Raw genomic sequence first — 18022 nt, 5'->3', positions numbered from 1 at the left:
CTTTCTCTACATATCCTTTCTCCCCGTGCTCTTCCTCTCTCACCCCCCCCCCGTCCTATTGCCATCGATGCACTTTTCCCTGTTTGCTCCCGCACAAAATTTTTGGTTATTTGTGAAAGTCTCATATTCTCTGTCCGTCTCAAACTGCTGGATGGTTCTGTTGAGCTACATGTCACATCTCTGTTACCACTCTTTGTCACGCTGCTTTTAATCGATTCCCAAAGAACCTTCCCTGATCTACTAGACCTGAGCAGCTGATCTCAGAGCAGGGAGTCACTCCCAGGCTGTGTGTCGCTTCCTGTGTGTGTGTGTGTGTGTGTGTGTGTGTGTGTGTGTGTGTGTGTGTGTGTGTGTGTGTGTGTGTGTGTGGGTGTGTGAGTCTCCCAAACTAACAAATATACAGACACATGCACGGAGCGTCTTCATTATCTCTAATCTAATGGTGTTGAAGATGGCTGCATGCTGACAGATGTGCACGGCTCCCTAATCTGATCCCCTGTCTCCTCTCTTATGACATCCTCTACATCTTACACACACACACACACACACAAACAACCACACACATATTTGCCCATCCACACAAATACGGGGTAAACAAAGACTTAGGAATTGAAATTAAGTTTGTAGCTCAGTGCTTTGCATTATAACTCAATATACACTCCCCGATGCACTTGGTCGAAATGCATTATTAACGTGTGCGTTGCTATCTGCGAGCATTGGCACAGGTGTGTGTCCAAGTGTGCAGTATATTAGCTTAAACACCTCATTTGTATTCTGCAACCTAACATCAATAGCAGAAAACACAATGGCCTGACTGTTCTGTTTTCAGCTGTGATAACACCGAGCTGCTTTTAATTACAACAGTCAACATTTTATCACCTCTAATGCCACTACACCAAGAACCATTTGGAACTTCATTCGTTGCCGCATTTAAATAATCTGTAAATATTCTTCCAAAAAGGGACGTTTATTGGAAATTCAAAACCTGCCCAACAAAAAAGCTAAAGAAATGTTGTTTTCCGAGGTCATTCCTCGGGTCAAAGAGGTTGTTCTGCAGCTATCTCTCAAATCGAACGCATCAGAGATCCACAAGGAGAGAGACCATTTCTGTTTCTGAACTCCACCTGTCTGTGAGTGGTTTTTAAACGATAACCATTACCTGCAGACTGACTTACAGCATGAAGTGGGTGTTTACGTTAGATCAGTGGTTTTAGAAATTAATAAAATGATCAAATGAATCTGGCAAACCTGAGATTAAGTATAAGGTATAAAGCCGATATCAGGGCCTCTCAGATTATCAAAGCGGCCTAAAATCTCTGCATTTCCATTTTATTTTGGCTACTCTGAGTTTGTGAGTGTGTCCTGTGCAAAGATTCTCCAGAAAATATGATAAAGGGCACTGAGTAGAACGCATACCTACAGGCACCTTTAAATTCAATCAAACTGCACCAAATCTCACACACTCATAGATAACAGTTCCCTAAACATGCCACATTTTTTTCAGCAAGATAAATGAATTATTCCCTGGGTGCAAATGTTAAACCACAGCATAAAGAAAGGGAAGAAAAAATCCTGGAATCTGCCCCAAAATCGAATGGCTTCTTTCCTGGCCCGTGTCCCATCTTCCACCGGGTTTTGTTGAAATCTGTTGATTCGTTTTTTGCGTAATCCTGCCGATAAACAAACAAACCAACGGACGGGCTAACACATAACCTCATAACCTTGGCGGAGAACATCAATTATTAACATCTGACTGAACCAAACACTGTGCAGGGGAAATTGAAGCAGTGTGCTGTCATCAAACTTGAGGCCTGAGCTCTGAGACCACCACCACCACTGGATCCTCATGAGGAGGAAGCACTGCAGGTAAAATCAATGCCCAGCAATAAAAAGGGAGTAGACATCTCGCAGGAAAACATGTGTTACAACCACGACTCTGAGGGGCAATGAAGTCCCCGTGCTGTTTTATTCAGAGAGTAGCGGCAGCAGATCTTGGGGAACGGGTGGGGGGGGCTTTAAGCAATGTGGATCCAATCTGTCCGTTGGATACTGAGCTCAGAGCTGAAGATAGTTTTAAACCACAAGAGATACGCCATAAGAACGAATAGGGGGGAGGATTTGGATTAGCAGGAGGTGGGACTGTGTAGCATGTGAGAGATCTTGACAATCCCGACGATGAAGGTAAACACACACTGGGATTAGCCGTTAGTGATAGCCCTCATTTCTCTGCCCAATCCTACAGCTGCCTGGTGTCAGAAGCACTGCCAGTTTGTTTCTGTGTGCGTGAAAGCAACAACGTGTGTGTGCATGCTTGCATATGTGCGTGTGTGTGTGTGTGTGTGTGTGTGTTTGTCCTTGCATGTGTAGAAGTGGAAGAGGTGCCAGCTAGATGTTGGGGTTCAAACAGATGGGAGACAGGCATCTGGACAGCTGGCATTCAGTGCCTTTCACAAACCCTTTCCACCAACCACCTCTCCTCCATATCCCCATTCTGTCACTCTGCGCACGGTTTGTTTTTCTTTTCTTCTCGCAGCATTAAGCCTGGCTGGGAGACCTAAAATAACAAAAGTAATTATAAAAGAACTTATTTGCGCTCGGGATTTTGACGTGAAAAGAGATTGGCGGGCAGGTTGAGGCGAACGAGAAAATAATGTGAGGTCGGCAGGGTTTAAAGTCTCGTAGAAAAGCAGGTTAAAGTTCTTGATTTTCTCTACATGACTGCATGTGTTTGTTTCTACGTGTGCATGTAATATGAACACCAGGCCAGCAAATTTAACTGGGTCAGGCATCTCTATTTGATGAGCAGGAGAAGCACTTTGCCAGTTAATGCCAGTCTCCCTTTTGCTTACTCTCTCCTTCTCTGTCTCACTTCCATTCTCGCCTGTCAGGTTCCAGTCAGCATGGCTTTAAAAAAAACATTTATATAAATATATAGTTTGGAGAATTTCACAAATTCATCTATTCACTTGCATTTAAGGATCCAAGGTACTTGTGATTGCTTTGGCATTGCTACACTTAACACTGAATTCTACTTGGCAGCCCCTCAAGGCTTTTGAGTTTCAGTGATTGCTGTGACCGCAGAAAAAAAAAAAACCTGCCTCAGAAAAGCGTGGCGCGCTGCCACGTTCTCCGAATTAATTTCGAGTAAAAACAAGAGCGCTGACAAAAAAGTTATTACGATAATTTTCTTTTTGACGGATGCTTTCTTTAGAGTGTTCATTACAATGACACTGCAGTGATTGTCTTTTTTGTAGTGTATGTTAATTTCATTGTTTTTCTTTCTAATAGTGTAACCGTCGGACTTCTTCTCCCCTTGTTCACATCAGAGGGAGGTGAATGGTCGCAGAATAACCAGCTCTCCTCTGTTGTATTACATGGCGTCTATTTTGCTCTTTTTTGTTTTAAAAACCCACCGGTGCAGAGCCCGTGGAGCGTGACCTTTGGTGATGTCACCGGTGATGTCGTCAAAAGGGCTGCGTCTCAGCTCAGAAAGCTGTGGTTACCATGGCAAAAGGCAAAGGAGCTGAGTAGAGTTTACAGTTTGAAACGGTGGGGAAAAAAGGTGGAATCTCTGACTGTCAATTTTCCCCACAACCACTCATCCAGAAAAAAACTTGTGTCTGAAGTCCACCAGATGAGTGGTTGTAGAGAAAATCCAAATAAGATACAGAGACAGAGATTAGATCTAATTCCTTATCAGAAGTGCCGGCCTCTGCCATGTATTAAATGGATGATGTCGTCCGACGAATTAAAAAAGGAGAAGTTTGAATGCAGCCGTCTCCTTTTCTCCCTTTTCATCTCCCCTTTGGTTTTCAACTATTTTCTCAACTATCTTTTCTTCATTACTTCTGTAATAGCATTTGGCAAAGTAATAAATGGATGTGGAATGAGCTCAGTTGCATTGACTTAATATGCATCACACTAAATTAGGTCTAAAGATTAACTCTAAGTAGGTCTGCACAATAAATTACTGACTGCTAAGCTGAAAACCTTCAGTGACGTCAGAACTTTTCCCATATTGTGTAATTCCGTTTTTTCTTTCAATTCTAGGTCATTTCCAGACCAAGTGATCATCAGCACATGAACAAAACCACTTGAGCCTCAACATTTGCTCTTCATTTCATACGTCCCCACTCTATTATCTGTTAAAGTCACTCATAGTCCTACATTCTGCAGTGCAGTGAAGTCTCTGTATGTAAAATCACTACCTTCTCACTGGATAAGATGTTAAACAGGCTTTTCCGTTCTCTCCTCGGAGGCGAAATAGGACTTTATGGCTTATTAGGCCACATGAAAGTAGTAATTATTACTTGGCAAATTAAACAAAGTCATGAATTTGCACAAAAGAAATAGCCCCACTGCGTCTACGGAGCATGTTTTCCACAGACACAGCAATTATCCCTTTGCAGGGAGAGAAGGGGATGGATCTTCACAATGTAAAATAGGCAAAATGTACGAAATTTCGTCACTGGCTAATCTAACCTAAGCCCACAAAAACATTGGGGGAAATTGCACATAACACAAAGAGATTCTGGGGTTATATGAAGTATTCACTGAGCTACTATAGATTCCTTTCAAATGGAAAATAAGTGCATAGAGATTTTGGTTTGCTTCCACATGCACATTCCCACTGGTCAAAAATCCCACGGAATATATTAAATCTCGGGGGTGCATGTGCATGCGCACGACAGCGGAAGTGAGCACCAAACAGCGCTGCACACACCAAGTGAGAGATCTCCTATGTTATTATGAGAAGTGTAAATGAAACTGGAGGGAGAAGTATAGAATGTGGTGGGTCGCCATTGATAATTAATGGGAAACTGGCTTTTGACTCTGCAGTAGAAACATTTTTTTTATCATCTGCGGCTCCGATTGGCAGCGATGGAAACATGTCACCCACTAAACAGGCAAATCGTCCTCTTTTTTTTTTGACAGTCTAGACGATGACGCTGCACCTTTTCCAGCATGACGTGATGATGCATATTGATTGACGACATCATTTGTGTACTTTGCAACGTGCGACACCGATTTGTTAATTTGGATTGTGCAAGATGCCACACCGGCAAGACAGCGAGGGGAGAGAGCTTCTCAGTTTTGAAGACACAGCGGGGGAAAGAAAAAAGGAAACTCATCTACTGGTAATTGGAGAGGAGTTAATTTCCTGTATTTACCTGAGTTCAAAATACGTGTGTGGGTACCTGCTGATTCTGGTGTAAAAGGGGTATATTTGAGTTAACGTGTGTGTCCTCTCAACTCAGATGACACGGCTTCAGAAAGCACCATGGGAAGGAAAACAGTGAGAACGACTTGAGAGACGGGGTTTAGGAAGGAATACAAATAGGCCGGAGATAGTGATCAATGACTAAGCCGAGGAGGGGGTGAGGAGGAAGGTGAGCGGAGGAGGAGGAGGAGGAGAGGGAGAAAGGGGGCGGTGATAAAGAGGGATCTGAAGATGAGAATCAGACACCCGCCTAATGACCACTCCAAGGCAGAGGAGAGGAGCGAAGCCTACACGCATGAATTAAAAAACACAAGCGCCGACACGGGCGCGTCAGTGATGGGAGTTTTTGACTGGCATCATCCCTCATTTTGAGAAATGTCATCGGCGGGGTGCCTCCCTGTGAATCATTTTAATAGAGGAAATACAGCTGTGTGTGAGCGCGTGTGAGTGTGTGCGCAGACAGGAGGGGGGTGTAGGTATTGTTTGTCACCAGATGAACTCGTGGGGTGAGTCTAATGAAGAGTGCAGAGAGGAGGAGGGTGGCATTTTAATTGGCCTCTCTCTTTCTCTCTCTCTCTCTCGCTTTCTCTTTCTCTCTGTGTCATACTCCTTCTCTCTTCTTCTCTCTGGGAGAACAGGAGATTGAATGTTGGCTTCACAGAGGTAAGAAGGGATTTATAACAGTGGCACTGCAAACGCCTTGTCCTACTAATTGGTCAATAACACATCCTGTTACATACTTTGATGCAGCGCTCCACATAAGCTGCTCCTGGAGCACGAGAGGATGAGAGGAGGATTTACATTTTCACATAGTTTGTGTGTCATTCATAATTATGCTTTGTGCTGTGGCGTCTGTGCAACTGTGCATAAGGGAGGAATATTTAGAACAATACAGAGAATATTCAGACGTTGATTTTTATCTCCGCCAAGGAGGTTATGTTTTTTCGTTTTGTTTGTCTATCTGGTAGTTAGTTAGTTAGCAGGATTACGTAAAAGGTACAAGATGGATTCCCATGAAACTTGGTTGAGGGATGCGGTACCGGTCAGGAAATAACCCATAACATTTTGGCGCAGATACAATTTGAAGGGGTGGATCCAGGAAGTTTTGTTTCACGATCTCTGCAGTGTGTTATTTCAGGGCCTGATACTTATGAGTGTGTGCAATTGGATGCAAATCCAAATAAAAATCTGGATCTAGTGTATTTAAGTGTGGTTTCATGAGGGGACTGTTGGGTTCTCTTTCATGGGAAACGGTTGAGTACTTTTTGTTTAATCCTGCAAACTAACAAACAAACGCAGATGAACACATAACCACAACTACTCTGATTAAAAGTTAAGTTAAGTTTTACTTGTTTGACTCCATTAAGATCATCAGGGCCCGACAGATTTAACAGCTTCAATTTGACTCTGTGGAAACATCATTCTTTTATGATTAATAACTCATTGAATTCTCACAAGCAATCATCTTTTTAACGACGGGAAGATCCATCTTTTCAGCTGCCACCTTCACCCCGAGCTAGATGTATATTTGACGCCTGGTCATCATGAGTCATCCTTTCAACAGCTTTTCAATGACATCTTGCCAGAGGGGGAGATACTTCCATTTATGGGCCCTTCTGAAAACGAACTGACGTGATTTACTAATCAAACAACCCTCTGCGTCGCGGCAAAGATAAAAGACTTTAAGGAGAGATCACAGTGGAATAAGCTGGTTGATGCACATGATCGTGAATCTACACATGCGTGCACACTCGTCACTTGCAATAAGCCTTGTTTAAAGTGTAAGCCGACAACTCCACCTGAGGCTCCTCGTCTCTGAGGGGACGGCTGCTACAAATCACCATATTCCTGCTCCTGCACCTCCCCTCCTCCGCCTCCGCCTCGCCTCCCCCCCCCCCCGTTTCCCTCCAGCATTTAGTTTCTCAGAAATCGCAAAGTTGGCTGCTGGCTCTCCCCCCCCTGAGCGCCACACTCCACCTTCTCCTCCCTTCTCTTCACCCTCGAACTTCTTTCCTTCCTGTTCTTTTTCTTTTTCTAGATCTTCCTCTCTGTGATTGCCAACTATCCTGGAGCAGAGAACGCGAGTAGAAATATGGAAGGAGCGTGAGCGTGTCAAATGGCATCACTCTCTCTTTTTTCTGCCCCTCTCTCCCTCTCTCTCTCTCTCTCTCTCTCTCTCTCTCTCTCTCTCTCTCTCTCTCTCTCTCTCTCTCTCACTTGCTGCTTCCTCCATCCACATCTCCCTGTCCTTCTGTTATGGCGCTGGTTCATCCTCATGTATATTTATGCTACAAAGCTGAAGAGTCAGACAGACTTAAAATGAAAACTCAAACTAGAGAGAGAGTGCGTGTGTGTGCTCATTTTTGTGAATCTGTACGTGCACGAGTGTGTGTGTGTGTGTGTGTGTGTGTGTGTGTGTGTGTGTGCACTCTGTGACTGTGTGTGAATATAGACTCCTTCATCCTTTTTGGATACGAGCCCCTTTTTTATATTCAGGGGTGGAATTCCACTTGACCACTCGCTGCACTCCTGTTCTCTCAGCTTCGCCATTTCTCTCATCCCCCTCCTCGAGTTTCACAGACAGGTGCCTCATCTTTTTTTCCCCCCCAGTGTCTGATGGGACGGGTGTCAGCCACTGACGGAAAGTGACAATCTAATCTAAAGTACTGATTCAAAAAACACCCACGCACAAACACACACTCGCACACACACTCGCACACACACAGACACCCACACACACACACACATATATCACACACACTTTCCTATCATGTACATCCAGTGAGCCCGGCAGATGCCTCAAGTCTTAGCGCACGCACATCACCGCAGAGCAGCATGAATCTCACCTGTCTTATAGTCCTACCACACACACACACACACACACACACACACACACACACACACACACACACACACACACACACACACACACACACACACACACACACACACACACACACACACACACACACACACACACACACACACACACACACACACACACACACACGAAAACCCACCAAACCTAATTTGTTTCCCTTGAATGGCTCAGACTAACGACGAAGTGGGAGAATGTGATCACAGATTTCAAACTAAACTCCTTGTAGCTGTCACGTTTTATCCCTCCAGCAAAACTGAGTTGTTTTTTTCCTTTCTCTTAAAAAACATCACTAAACCACAGAAATGAAGTTTTTCCTCTTTCTCTATGTGTGTGTGTGTGTAGGTGCACGTCTGTCTGTGTGTGTACGTGTGTTTGCCCGATGCAAGTGTGCGTTGAAACAATGGACGTCTTGAGAGGCGGCCTGCGGGGCTGACTCTCCTTTAGTTTCCCTGAGAGGGGGAACGTGGGAAAAGAGGAATAAGTGCCATTCATCTTTTCACTGGCTCATTCACCACCTCTCTCTTTCTCTCGTGCCCCTCCTCTTGCTCTCTTTCACTGCACTTCTTTGCCCCCTTAAACGGCCTCTTTACTTCTGGCTTAAGCGCCATTCGAGGTAAATGCCCTCTCGCTGTATCCTCAACACATATGCACTTAGTCAACAACACGGAGACATTAAACATACACACGCACACATGAGCTTTTACAAAAACCCCTTCAGTCAACACATGCCTGGGCTGAAATCTATTTAAATACACAACGTTTTAAAATCTTTACTCTCTGCAGACTTACAGTGCAGTAAGTCAACATTCCTTATCTTCCAACATCACATAGTGTTTTCAGGGTAACAAAATTATAATTATAATAATTATAACTGTGATGACAACTGCATAAATATCTTGATACCAATACTGAAACACTAACAGGACAAAAACCTAAAACATCAAGAAGAGTAATGGAAAAATAGATTGTATACGATTTGTTCATTCACTTCATTTTTAAATCTAATTTGACTAAATGGAAAAATAGAAAATAGAGTACAGACCTATTAAGTAATTTATGTCCAGTCTACTTCAGTGCACTACTGTGATGTGCAGGCTAATAATGCTGGGATGGAGCTCTCACGACTATTAGTAAATGCCATTCACGTTATTTTTATGTTCAATATTCGATTGTATTATAGTTTAGTTAACTGTTTTTCATACTGAAAATGAGTTAAAACATTCAGAACATAAAAAAATTGGATTTTTGTAAATATATTTTACAATGTAAATTGAAGCATCATCTGATGTCCCCTTTCTATGTATAACTTATTTCACAGCATTTAATAAGACTCAATACTCTGGTGTCTACTGGGAGCAGTTTCTCATAATATAAATAATTATTTACAGAAATGATGATGTCATGATTATCATAGTGAGCGCTGATTGAGTACAAATTGATTATTTCCAACTGGTGTTGTTGAAGCACATACTTGTGAACGCCTGATTTTTAGCAGATTGCAAGTTGTGGAAAAGTTAACATTACCAATGTGATGGTTGACGTTCGCTGAATCAAATCGCCCTCAACTGCCTCATCCAACTAATGTCATATTCTGCTTCTTGAGTTTGTTTTGTAGACAAGTCGTGGGTGTTATTAGCAGCGAAGCCTCTGGGTCTGTGACGCTGAAAGCTAAAAACATGTCCATTATGCCGACAGGAGGTGGAGGCAGAGTAAAGCCCACGCACGCACACACACACGCACACACACACACACACACACACACACACACACACACACACACAGGACTGATTTCTTACAGGTATACCATTCAATATAACCATCAGTGGCAGTTTTACATGTTGATAGCAGAGTGACATATCTGATCTAGCACCACTGACCCAACATTAATTCATCCTCTCTATCCCACCCTCTCTCTAATGCACATTATCTCACACCCATCGCTCCCAATACCTTCACATCCTTGGCGTTCATGCGTGTCCCTTCCTTCCCGACGAAAATGTCATCTATATCCACCAGTACGTGCCGGTCCAGACCCAAAGTGAGCTTCCTGTCTGTGAGGTAGGAGATGGCATCCACCAGGATGAGTCTGTGGAGCCAGTAGCCCAGTCCCTGGCCAAACAGTACCCTCCTCACGCCATCATACAGTCCCATGTCCTGTACCACGGTGGCCTGGAGGCCTAAACTGAAGCCTGGCCCCGGGTTATCACCGCTGCCTGCCCCAGCTCCCTCCTTGGCCCGGGCGTGCAGCACAGCCTGGTATGTGGAGTGATTGGAGGAGAAGGAGGTCCAGTCCTCCCCAGGTAAGGCCCCTCGGTCTGTGCCAGGCTTGGTCAGGTGGAGGAGGGGGGAGCTAGACACCACGCAACAGTCCCAAAGTGCCTGGTTGGTCCTTAACACCAGCGGGAAGCCTCTGAGTTTGAGGAGAGGAGGGGAGTTCTCGTTGGAGCGGTAGAAACCGATGATGCCCACTCGGAACTCAGTGCAGTATTGATGCAACAGCTGTCTGTTCCATGTGTCTGCATGTGCATACTTTAACAGGTTCTCATAAATGATTAGGGAATATCGTCCACGGCCCTTTTCCGTCAGCGGCGGAAGGTCGCCCTTCCCTGAGGCAATCTCCATGCGAAACTGGAAGTGCGCTGACTCCAATATAGCCACAATGTCCTGGCCCAGCTGGGAGTACTGGGACTCCACCAGCACCAGCACCACTGGGTCAGTGTGTACATGCGTGTGAGGTGGGTTGGGTGGGTACGGATTGGGGAGCTGGCGGTACGGAGACATGGAGAGGGGCTGGGAGCAGGCGGGTTCAGGAGATTGTCCGAGCTGCATGGAAGGAGAGGAGTTGGTAAAGAGAAAGTAAGCAGAGAGAAGGAGGGAGAGGAGACAGCAGGTGGCCAGCAGGAGCAGGAGCCGACGTAAGTGGCGACGGAATCGCACGGCCACCGTCATCGCAAACTGGGAGAGGTGTTGCGCGTGGGCGGAGGAGATATCTTTTTTAGTTTGATAGAGACTTGAGAGCGACTGCAATAATTCGGGGAGGTGGTTGACGAGCCCGAGAGATGGTCTGTGTGTGTCTGAGAAAGCAGCAGAGCCACTCAGGAGTGGGTCATGTCACCATGGCAGATGGAGAAGGGGGCTGCGCCGGATGTCGGGGAACAAAGGTCGTCATTGAGGAAAACGCGGTCGAAGACAAACTCTTCTTGGATCCTCACGGAGGAATCCCTCGCAGATATGGAGCGAGTGATGATGAATGTCTGCAGAGAAAGAGGACAAGGAGAAAAGAAGAAAGAGTGAATGTGTTGGGCAAGGTTGAAGAGTGTGCATTAGTTCTCTGCCTGCCTGTGTGTGTCTGTGTGTGTCTGTGTGTGTGTGTGTGTGTGTGTCTAGGTTGTACCACCCTGGGGAATGTGAGGGCACAGCTGGTAACTACAGAGCTGATTGAAAACAACTTGCATCCTTGGGGCTTATCCAACCTCTGGCACACACACACACATACACACACGCGCACACACACACAAAGTGACATCACAGCTAAAAGCACAAACACAACGCAAAAGTCCATCCTCGCAAATAAACAACAGCTGGTTGTGCGTTAACATGGCCATGTGGAGGGGTGGATGGGAGCTCAACTAATCAGTCCCATAAAGCTCCACGGAGAATTCCTCTAATTGCGCCATACTCTCTGCACTTCTGTCCTATTTCTGAACCTAATCATCTGAAATACCACAAAATTAGAGTTGGAATCCTTTTGCCAGGAGCGCTAATCTGGGGGGAGCCCGTGACAGTACAGAGGAAATGGCAAGCGGGAGAGAAAACTACAAGAATAAGAGAGACGGAGGGAAAAGAGCAGGGAGAAGAGGAACAAAACGCAATGAATTATAGAAAGAGACAAAAAAGACCAGGATTAGCATCTTAATGTATGTGCCGGGAGCCAGGGAGAAGAAAAGATCCCAGAGCATCTTTTTTCTCTCTGTGTCTCACTCTCCCCTTCTCTCTCCCTCTATCTTTCTGCACACTTCTTTCTCCCTTTCTGTCTGCTCGAATATCAATCGTCTTTCCTCACATCCCCCCCCCCCCATCCTTCTCTGCTCGTTCCTCGCACGCTCAGAGAAGGTCACAGAGAAGGGACTCCAGACATCACAGACCTGAAATGTGATACTAGAAAATGAAAAAAGAGTAAAGAACTCTTAAGGAATTTTGTTTGTACCTTTTCCAACACAGGTACTTCAATAAGAATACAAACTGCATTCTAATGGTTTTTTATTAGTTTTATTACACAAAATACTGTCTCATGTGCCAAGAAAACTTACTCAGTCTCAAAATGGGCTCAGATGATTTAATTCAAACTTGTGTTTTAAGTTTTCAAAGCAGGTGAAAAACTGTATCTGACACAAGGTGAGTCCTGGGTGAGCCTGTTACCATATAATGTGTCTCACTGTTCTGAGCCACAAGGGGGCGCTGGAATTGAATTACCACATGGAAGTTTTGGTTTGTTATTTGAAGAAATGGCCTTCAACTCTAAATTATATTATAAATCATGCAAAATTCAAAAAGCTTAGTTTGCATTGTCTGTAAATCGTGTTTAAGCAAACATTGTGTGCAGGGCAACATGAAAAAGTTTATCAAGCATTTTAAAATTAAGATCTAAATGAGACAATGGGAAATCTAAATGTTTCTCATAATAAAATTAATTGTTGAGTCTACCTGCAATAATTCCTTTATAAAAGTATATATTTCTTACATAGATAAACAATGAGGTCTGGATGTGTGAAGCTCGTGATAAAAACACTTCAAACTGCAGGAAAACTCACAGTTTACAGTCTGTCCGTATCGTTAAGTCTCAGATGAAAAACGCAAACTAACGACTTGTTCGATCCTCGCTCGTCTTCCTGCAGCCGAACCGAAGTTTCCGTGGAGAAACAAACACCGACTCGTCCTCTTACCTTTAGCCGAGGCTGAGGCGCTGCCGTGCGGGGTGGAGGCGTGACGGCGGAGGGGTGGACGCGACGCTGCCTCGGGTGGGCTCCGGGTCTCCGGTCTCGGTGGCGCACCACTCCCGTGTGTTTTGGATGCTGAAGCGTTGTGCCATCTCTTCCCCCCCCCCACACACACACACTCTCTCTCTCTCTCTCTCTCTCTCTCCTCTCCCTCGCCCCCTCCCTCTCTCCTCACCCTCCACTAGAGCAGCAGGGGCGGCCAGGCGGAATGATCCGCTCTTCTCCTCCCCCCTTTCACCATTCTTCTCCTTCCCTCTTTCACTCTCCCCCCGCTGTCTCCTCTCCTCTCTCCGGCTGCGCCCACTCGTCCCTTTTATCCCCTGCGCTCCGAGGTGGAGATCAGGCGGCGCGGAGACGGAGGAGCGCCGGTGTCGGGCTCGTGTGTGAACGTCTGAGTGCCGTGCGTAAACGCTCCGGTTTAAAGAGTGCCTACACAAGTGGAGGCGACCGAGGGGGAGAGAGAGAGAGAGAGGAGAGGGGAGAGACAGAAGGGGAGGCGTCTCGGCTTGATTGACACAAACAGCCTCTTTCTCGGGCATCAGCGATCACGGGGCCCCGGTAAAAGCTCACGGCCCGTTAGGTGGTGTTAGCCGGATGAGGGATGTCACACGCGGATACGCACCGGTGGAAGTTAATGGCGCGCCTTGCTGATTCTCTCCAGCTCCGTGCGCATGTTGTTGGATAAAGAAAGAAGAAGCAGCAGCAGCAGCAGCAGCAGCAGCACAGGGAGGGGGAACATGCACCAAGCACATTGTCACACACATTTCACGATCAAGTATTCCACATACACTTGTTCATGCGGGTTCCCTCATATGGATCAGTTCCCCGTTGCACATGGGTGTCACTCACCCGAGCACAGCCTGTCAATCATACAGTGTTTTAACTTGATTAGCTGTTCCCCTTTTCCCCTCGCTACTAGTTCATCAATCTCCCTAACCCATTTGCACTGACACACACTCACTCACACACATCTCAATGGAGCTGGTGGGCCCCTCATTCACATTGTAATGGCTTTACAATAGAGCTGATTCAGTGTGTGTGTGTGTGTGTGTGTGTGTGTGTGTGTGTGCATGTGAGGGAGAAAAGGAGCCACAAGTGTGAAGAAAATGTCTGATTTCTCGGTAATAGACCAACAGGTTCACTGAGAGTGTTGTTGAGGCTCCATCCAACTTTAAAGAGATAGTGCTCACTTAAATGTGATTTTACAGCTGTAAACTAAATGACATCACTGGTCTTTGATGAAATGCATAAATGCAGTTATTACCAAATTTATAAAGAGATCTACATTTATGGCTTGAACATGGCCTGTGTGGGGCGTAAAAGTGTGTGTGCTGCTACTTGAGTATAGTCGCTCATAGCTAGACAACCTAGATACCTTAGCTTTAGCTAGCTAATGATATGCCGTTTGTGTTTTTGTTGTTTATGAAGTCTGTTGCTGTGTTTCAATTCATCCTTCGGAGGCTGATATGAAAGACTGGAAACGAAGGCTCCAATCTGTGGATTCTTCCTGGGCCAACCTGTCCCAGAATTAATTACGCTTCAACTCAACCGAACAGCTGACGATGTACTAGAGAGAGATGTAGGCACGTCTTAGCCACACCTGGCAGCATTGACTTTAAAAGACGTTTTTTAAATTTCCAGAAAGCGACACTTCAGCCAAAACTTAAAGGTTAATTTACACCTTGAGCACATGGGTCCCATATAAACACAAACATATGCACGCACGCACGCACACGCACGCACACACACACACACACACACACACACACAATGCACTTAAAGAACACAGAGCACTGAAAAAAACAACCAATTTTCATACTGGTAGAGTCTTTTTTACTTCATCTCTTCGTAGTTGGAGTAATTTAGACATTCTCGGGTCATATTCATCTCTGGGAATGTCTCTATTTGTGGCTCTCAGTTAGTGTAATGACTTAGCAGTGGTGCCTGCAAAACAAAGCTTGAATGAAATATAACAGCCAGAATATCGTGCCCTACAGAATGGAATCCAGAGATAATGAAGGTTCGGATTGGAGTGCGATTGTGTTTGTATGTAAATTAGTGTCAGTGGGTGAAGTGTAATTAGAGAGGCTGTTCACCCATTTCCTCCAAATTACAAGCTAAGAACCACTTCGGCTATGGAGCTAGCTGGAGACAATAAGCCAGAGATGAAAACTAGACAGCTGCACATAGGCTACAGTGCAGGCTGCAGAGAGTGTGTGTTTGTGCTAATTGTAAAAGATAATTACGAAGCCTCTTGTAGCTGCAAACAACAAAACAATAGGCCCCTGAGAAAGCTGAAGGACAGAATGCATGCACATTGCACACACATGTACGAGTGTGTTCACGTGTGTGTACATGCACACATACAATATACAAACTTGCGTACTGACACACAGGCCTTGGTGCAAGAACACAACGCACAAACACAGCAGGAGACACAAGCAAGCCTGTGGTAGACACTACAATGCACGCACAGATGTTCACACACTCACATGTGAGCACGCACAACAAAGGACAGGAGATGTGAAAAGTGTCAGAGCTGCCATGTTCAACTAGCTCCCTGCCTGTTAAACAGAGGAGAGCGAGAGACGAATGAGAGAGGGAGCATGAGAGAGAGAGAGGCCGAGGGAGACGCTTGTTGTCTTCATCAGAGGCTTTTGTTAAGTGAGAGATAAGAGAGGAGGAGCGACTGATTCCCCCTCTCCTCTCTCCCCGCTGAGAGCTAAATGGTGGCTCTGCGATTTTTAGAGGCCTGAAGAGAGCAAATGGAGCTCGGGTGTAAAAACAGGGAAAGACATTATCACCACGAAGCGCTGCATCATCCCAGGAGTCAACCCCCCGTCCCCCCCCCCCCCCCCACACCTCCCACCCCTAATTAAAAACAAAACAAAACATTGGACAGATTGTTGCATATACTTCACACATATACAACATATACTAGACCCTGAGCCCTCGCACTGATAATGATTCTCTCCTGTGCTGGCTGCTGTTCCCACAAAGGACAGGATCTATTGCTCAAACTCGCAGCTCTCGCAGATGCATCAGCTCTCTGCCTCCCACAGTGTAAACAACAACATGCTCGAGCTCCGCTAAGGTGTGCTGGCTGCTTGATGCTGTTGCTATTTTAATGATTCCTGCTCCTACCCACTCCTGACCCCTCCCCGTGCCTGGAAACGTTGACAGATAGATGTTCTTCCTAAGAGCTCGGAGGCTAAGTGAAAGCTGTCGCCCCCCCCCCAACCTCCCCTCCTCCCTCCCATTCCTCATCCACGAGCACATTAGAGGAAATATCTTTTGGCCAATCAATACAGCCCTTACAGATTGATAAGGCTAAAGATACACATGCACGGCAGCACACACATGCTCACACACACATAGAGAGAGGAGGAAGATATATTCTTCCTCCATCTTTGAGTGTAGTGTATAGAATAACCGGACCAAAAATCAATCTGTGACTGGAAGGCTGCCAGTAGCAGGATTACCATAGCAATGCACACCAGCAGACGATAGTCTGATATCAACTGTGTTCTTCTTTTAACAATCCTGGATAAAGTTCTGACTTTAGTGTAATCCTTCCCTCTGTACAGTCACATATGGCAGACCCACGATGCACTGCTTTGATAGAAAGAAATAAAAGTATTTAGAGTGGGTGGCACCAAATTTATAAAAGTGTCGTGGTTAGCACTGTCGCCTCTCAGGAATAAGATTACAATGTTTCTGTGCAAAGTTTGCACATTCACCCAGAGTCTGTATGGGGTTTCTCCGGGACCTGTCCAAGGTCTACCCCTCGCACAATTTCAGCTGGGATTGCCTCTGGCTAATCCCCCGCGACCCTCGAAGGGTAAGCGGTATAGATAAGGAATGGATGGAGTATTGGACTGTGTACACATGTAAAGCTCCCAAAAAAAAATTGGAAAACATTTTTATTGGCTTGAAATCATTTTTATTCACAATATCCTTTCACGATGTCTATGGATCATTACTTCAACCAGGGAGGTGATGTTTGTTGGCTTGTTTTATAAGCAAGATAACACAAAAACTACTCGAGGGATTTACGCGAAACTTGGTGGAGGGATGCGATATTGGTCAGGGTCAATATGCTGCAATCGGGATCAGGGGGCGGATTCAGCAATATTTTTACACTTTGTTTGACATTGTGAGGTTTTTCCACATTATCATCATTCTCCCAGGAAATAATACATGGAAATTGATGAAAAAACTCTGATATCTATGTGTGTGTGAAATCTGGTGCAGCTTATTTGAACGTCAGGGGACTGTTGGCTCTTTGCAGATATATGCACTCTACTGAGTACCATTCAGGTCAGATGTGTTAATGTAACAGAATGAAGAGCATTTAGTCCATAGTTGCAAAACAGTTGTTGGTTGGGAAAAAAACCCAGTTCAATCAGACATATGTGTTAGGATCGTAATAGTGTGTTTTGGTACGTGTGTGTTTTTCTGTGAGACTCATTGAAAGACAGGATGTGGTTCACCACCAAGAACAAAGTTTTTTGACATATCCAGGAACACTACTGCCTCCACACAAACAGAAACACACATAAATGTGAACACAGACCCACAAGATCATGCTTAACGCTCGCACGACTCGGTAAACAACCCAACACCCCCACACTTTTACAAGCCACAAAACACCGGCAGGCTCGTGGTAGTGACAGTGTGCACCTTGGTCTCATATCATATTAACACTGTGTCTCAGGCCCTGATAACAAGTGATGATGATTCTGACATGAAAAAAAATGTCACAGTGCAATGGGAAGGTCAACAAACAGTGTGTTTGTGTTGGATGGAATCAGCATCTAATTGAGAATTTCGAAAAGAGAGGACAGGACTGAGCGGGGGAGAGAGAGGACGGAGGAGGATGTCAGAAAGCACAACAGTGATCAGATCACACAGCACACAGGG

The 18022-nt window shown here is 45.3% G+C and overlaps 1 protein-coding gene across 2 annotated transcripts in view; it reads right to left on the bottom strand.

Moving 5' to 3' along the window:
* Positions 1-13671, bottom strand: part of ndst3 (N-deacetylase/N-sulfotransferase (heparan glucosaminyl) 3) — a 43902-nt gene extending 30231 nt beyond the window's left edge. For both annotated transcript variants that reach the window (XM_034592391.1, XM_034592383.1), the window contains exons 1-2: positions 13046-13671; positions 10053-11356 (exon numbers count right to left, since the gene is read on the bottom strand). In XM_034592391.1, coding sequence (XP_034448282.1) covers positions 10053-11051 — 999 coding nt within the window. In that variant the 5' untranslated portion in view covers positions 11052-11356; positions 13046-13671. The remainder of the gene's footprint in view (positions 1-10052; positions 11357-13045) is intronic.
* Positions 13672-18022: the final 4351 nt, after the last annotated feature.

The sequence above is a fragment of the Hippoglossus hippoglossus genome, chromosome 1, assembly GCF_009819705.1.
Source record: "Hippoglossus hippoglossus isolate fHipHip1 chromosome 1, fHipHip1.pri, whole genome shotgun sequence".
In the NCBI taxonomy this organism is placed as follows: domain Eukaryota; kingdom Metazoa; phylum Chordata; class Actinopteri; order Pleuronectiformes; family Pleuronectidae; genus Hippoglossus; species Hippoglossus hippoglossus.
The sequence above is the reverse complement of the archived record's forward strand: the minus strand, read 5'-3'. Positions and strand labels throughout refer to the sequence as shown.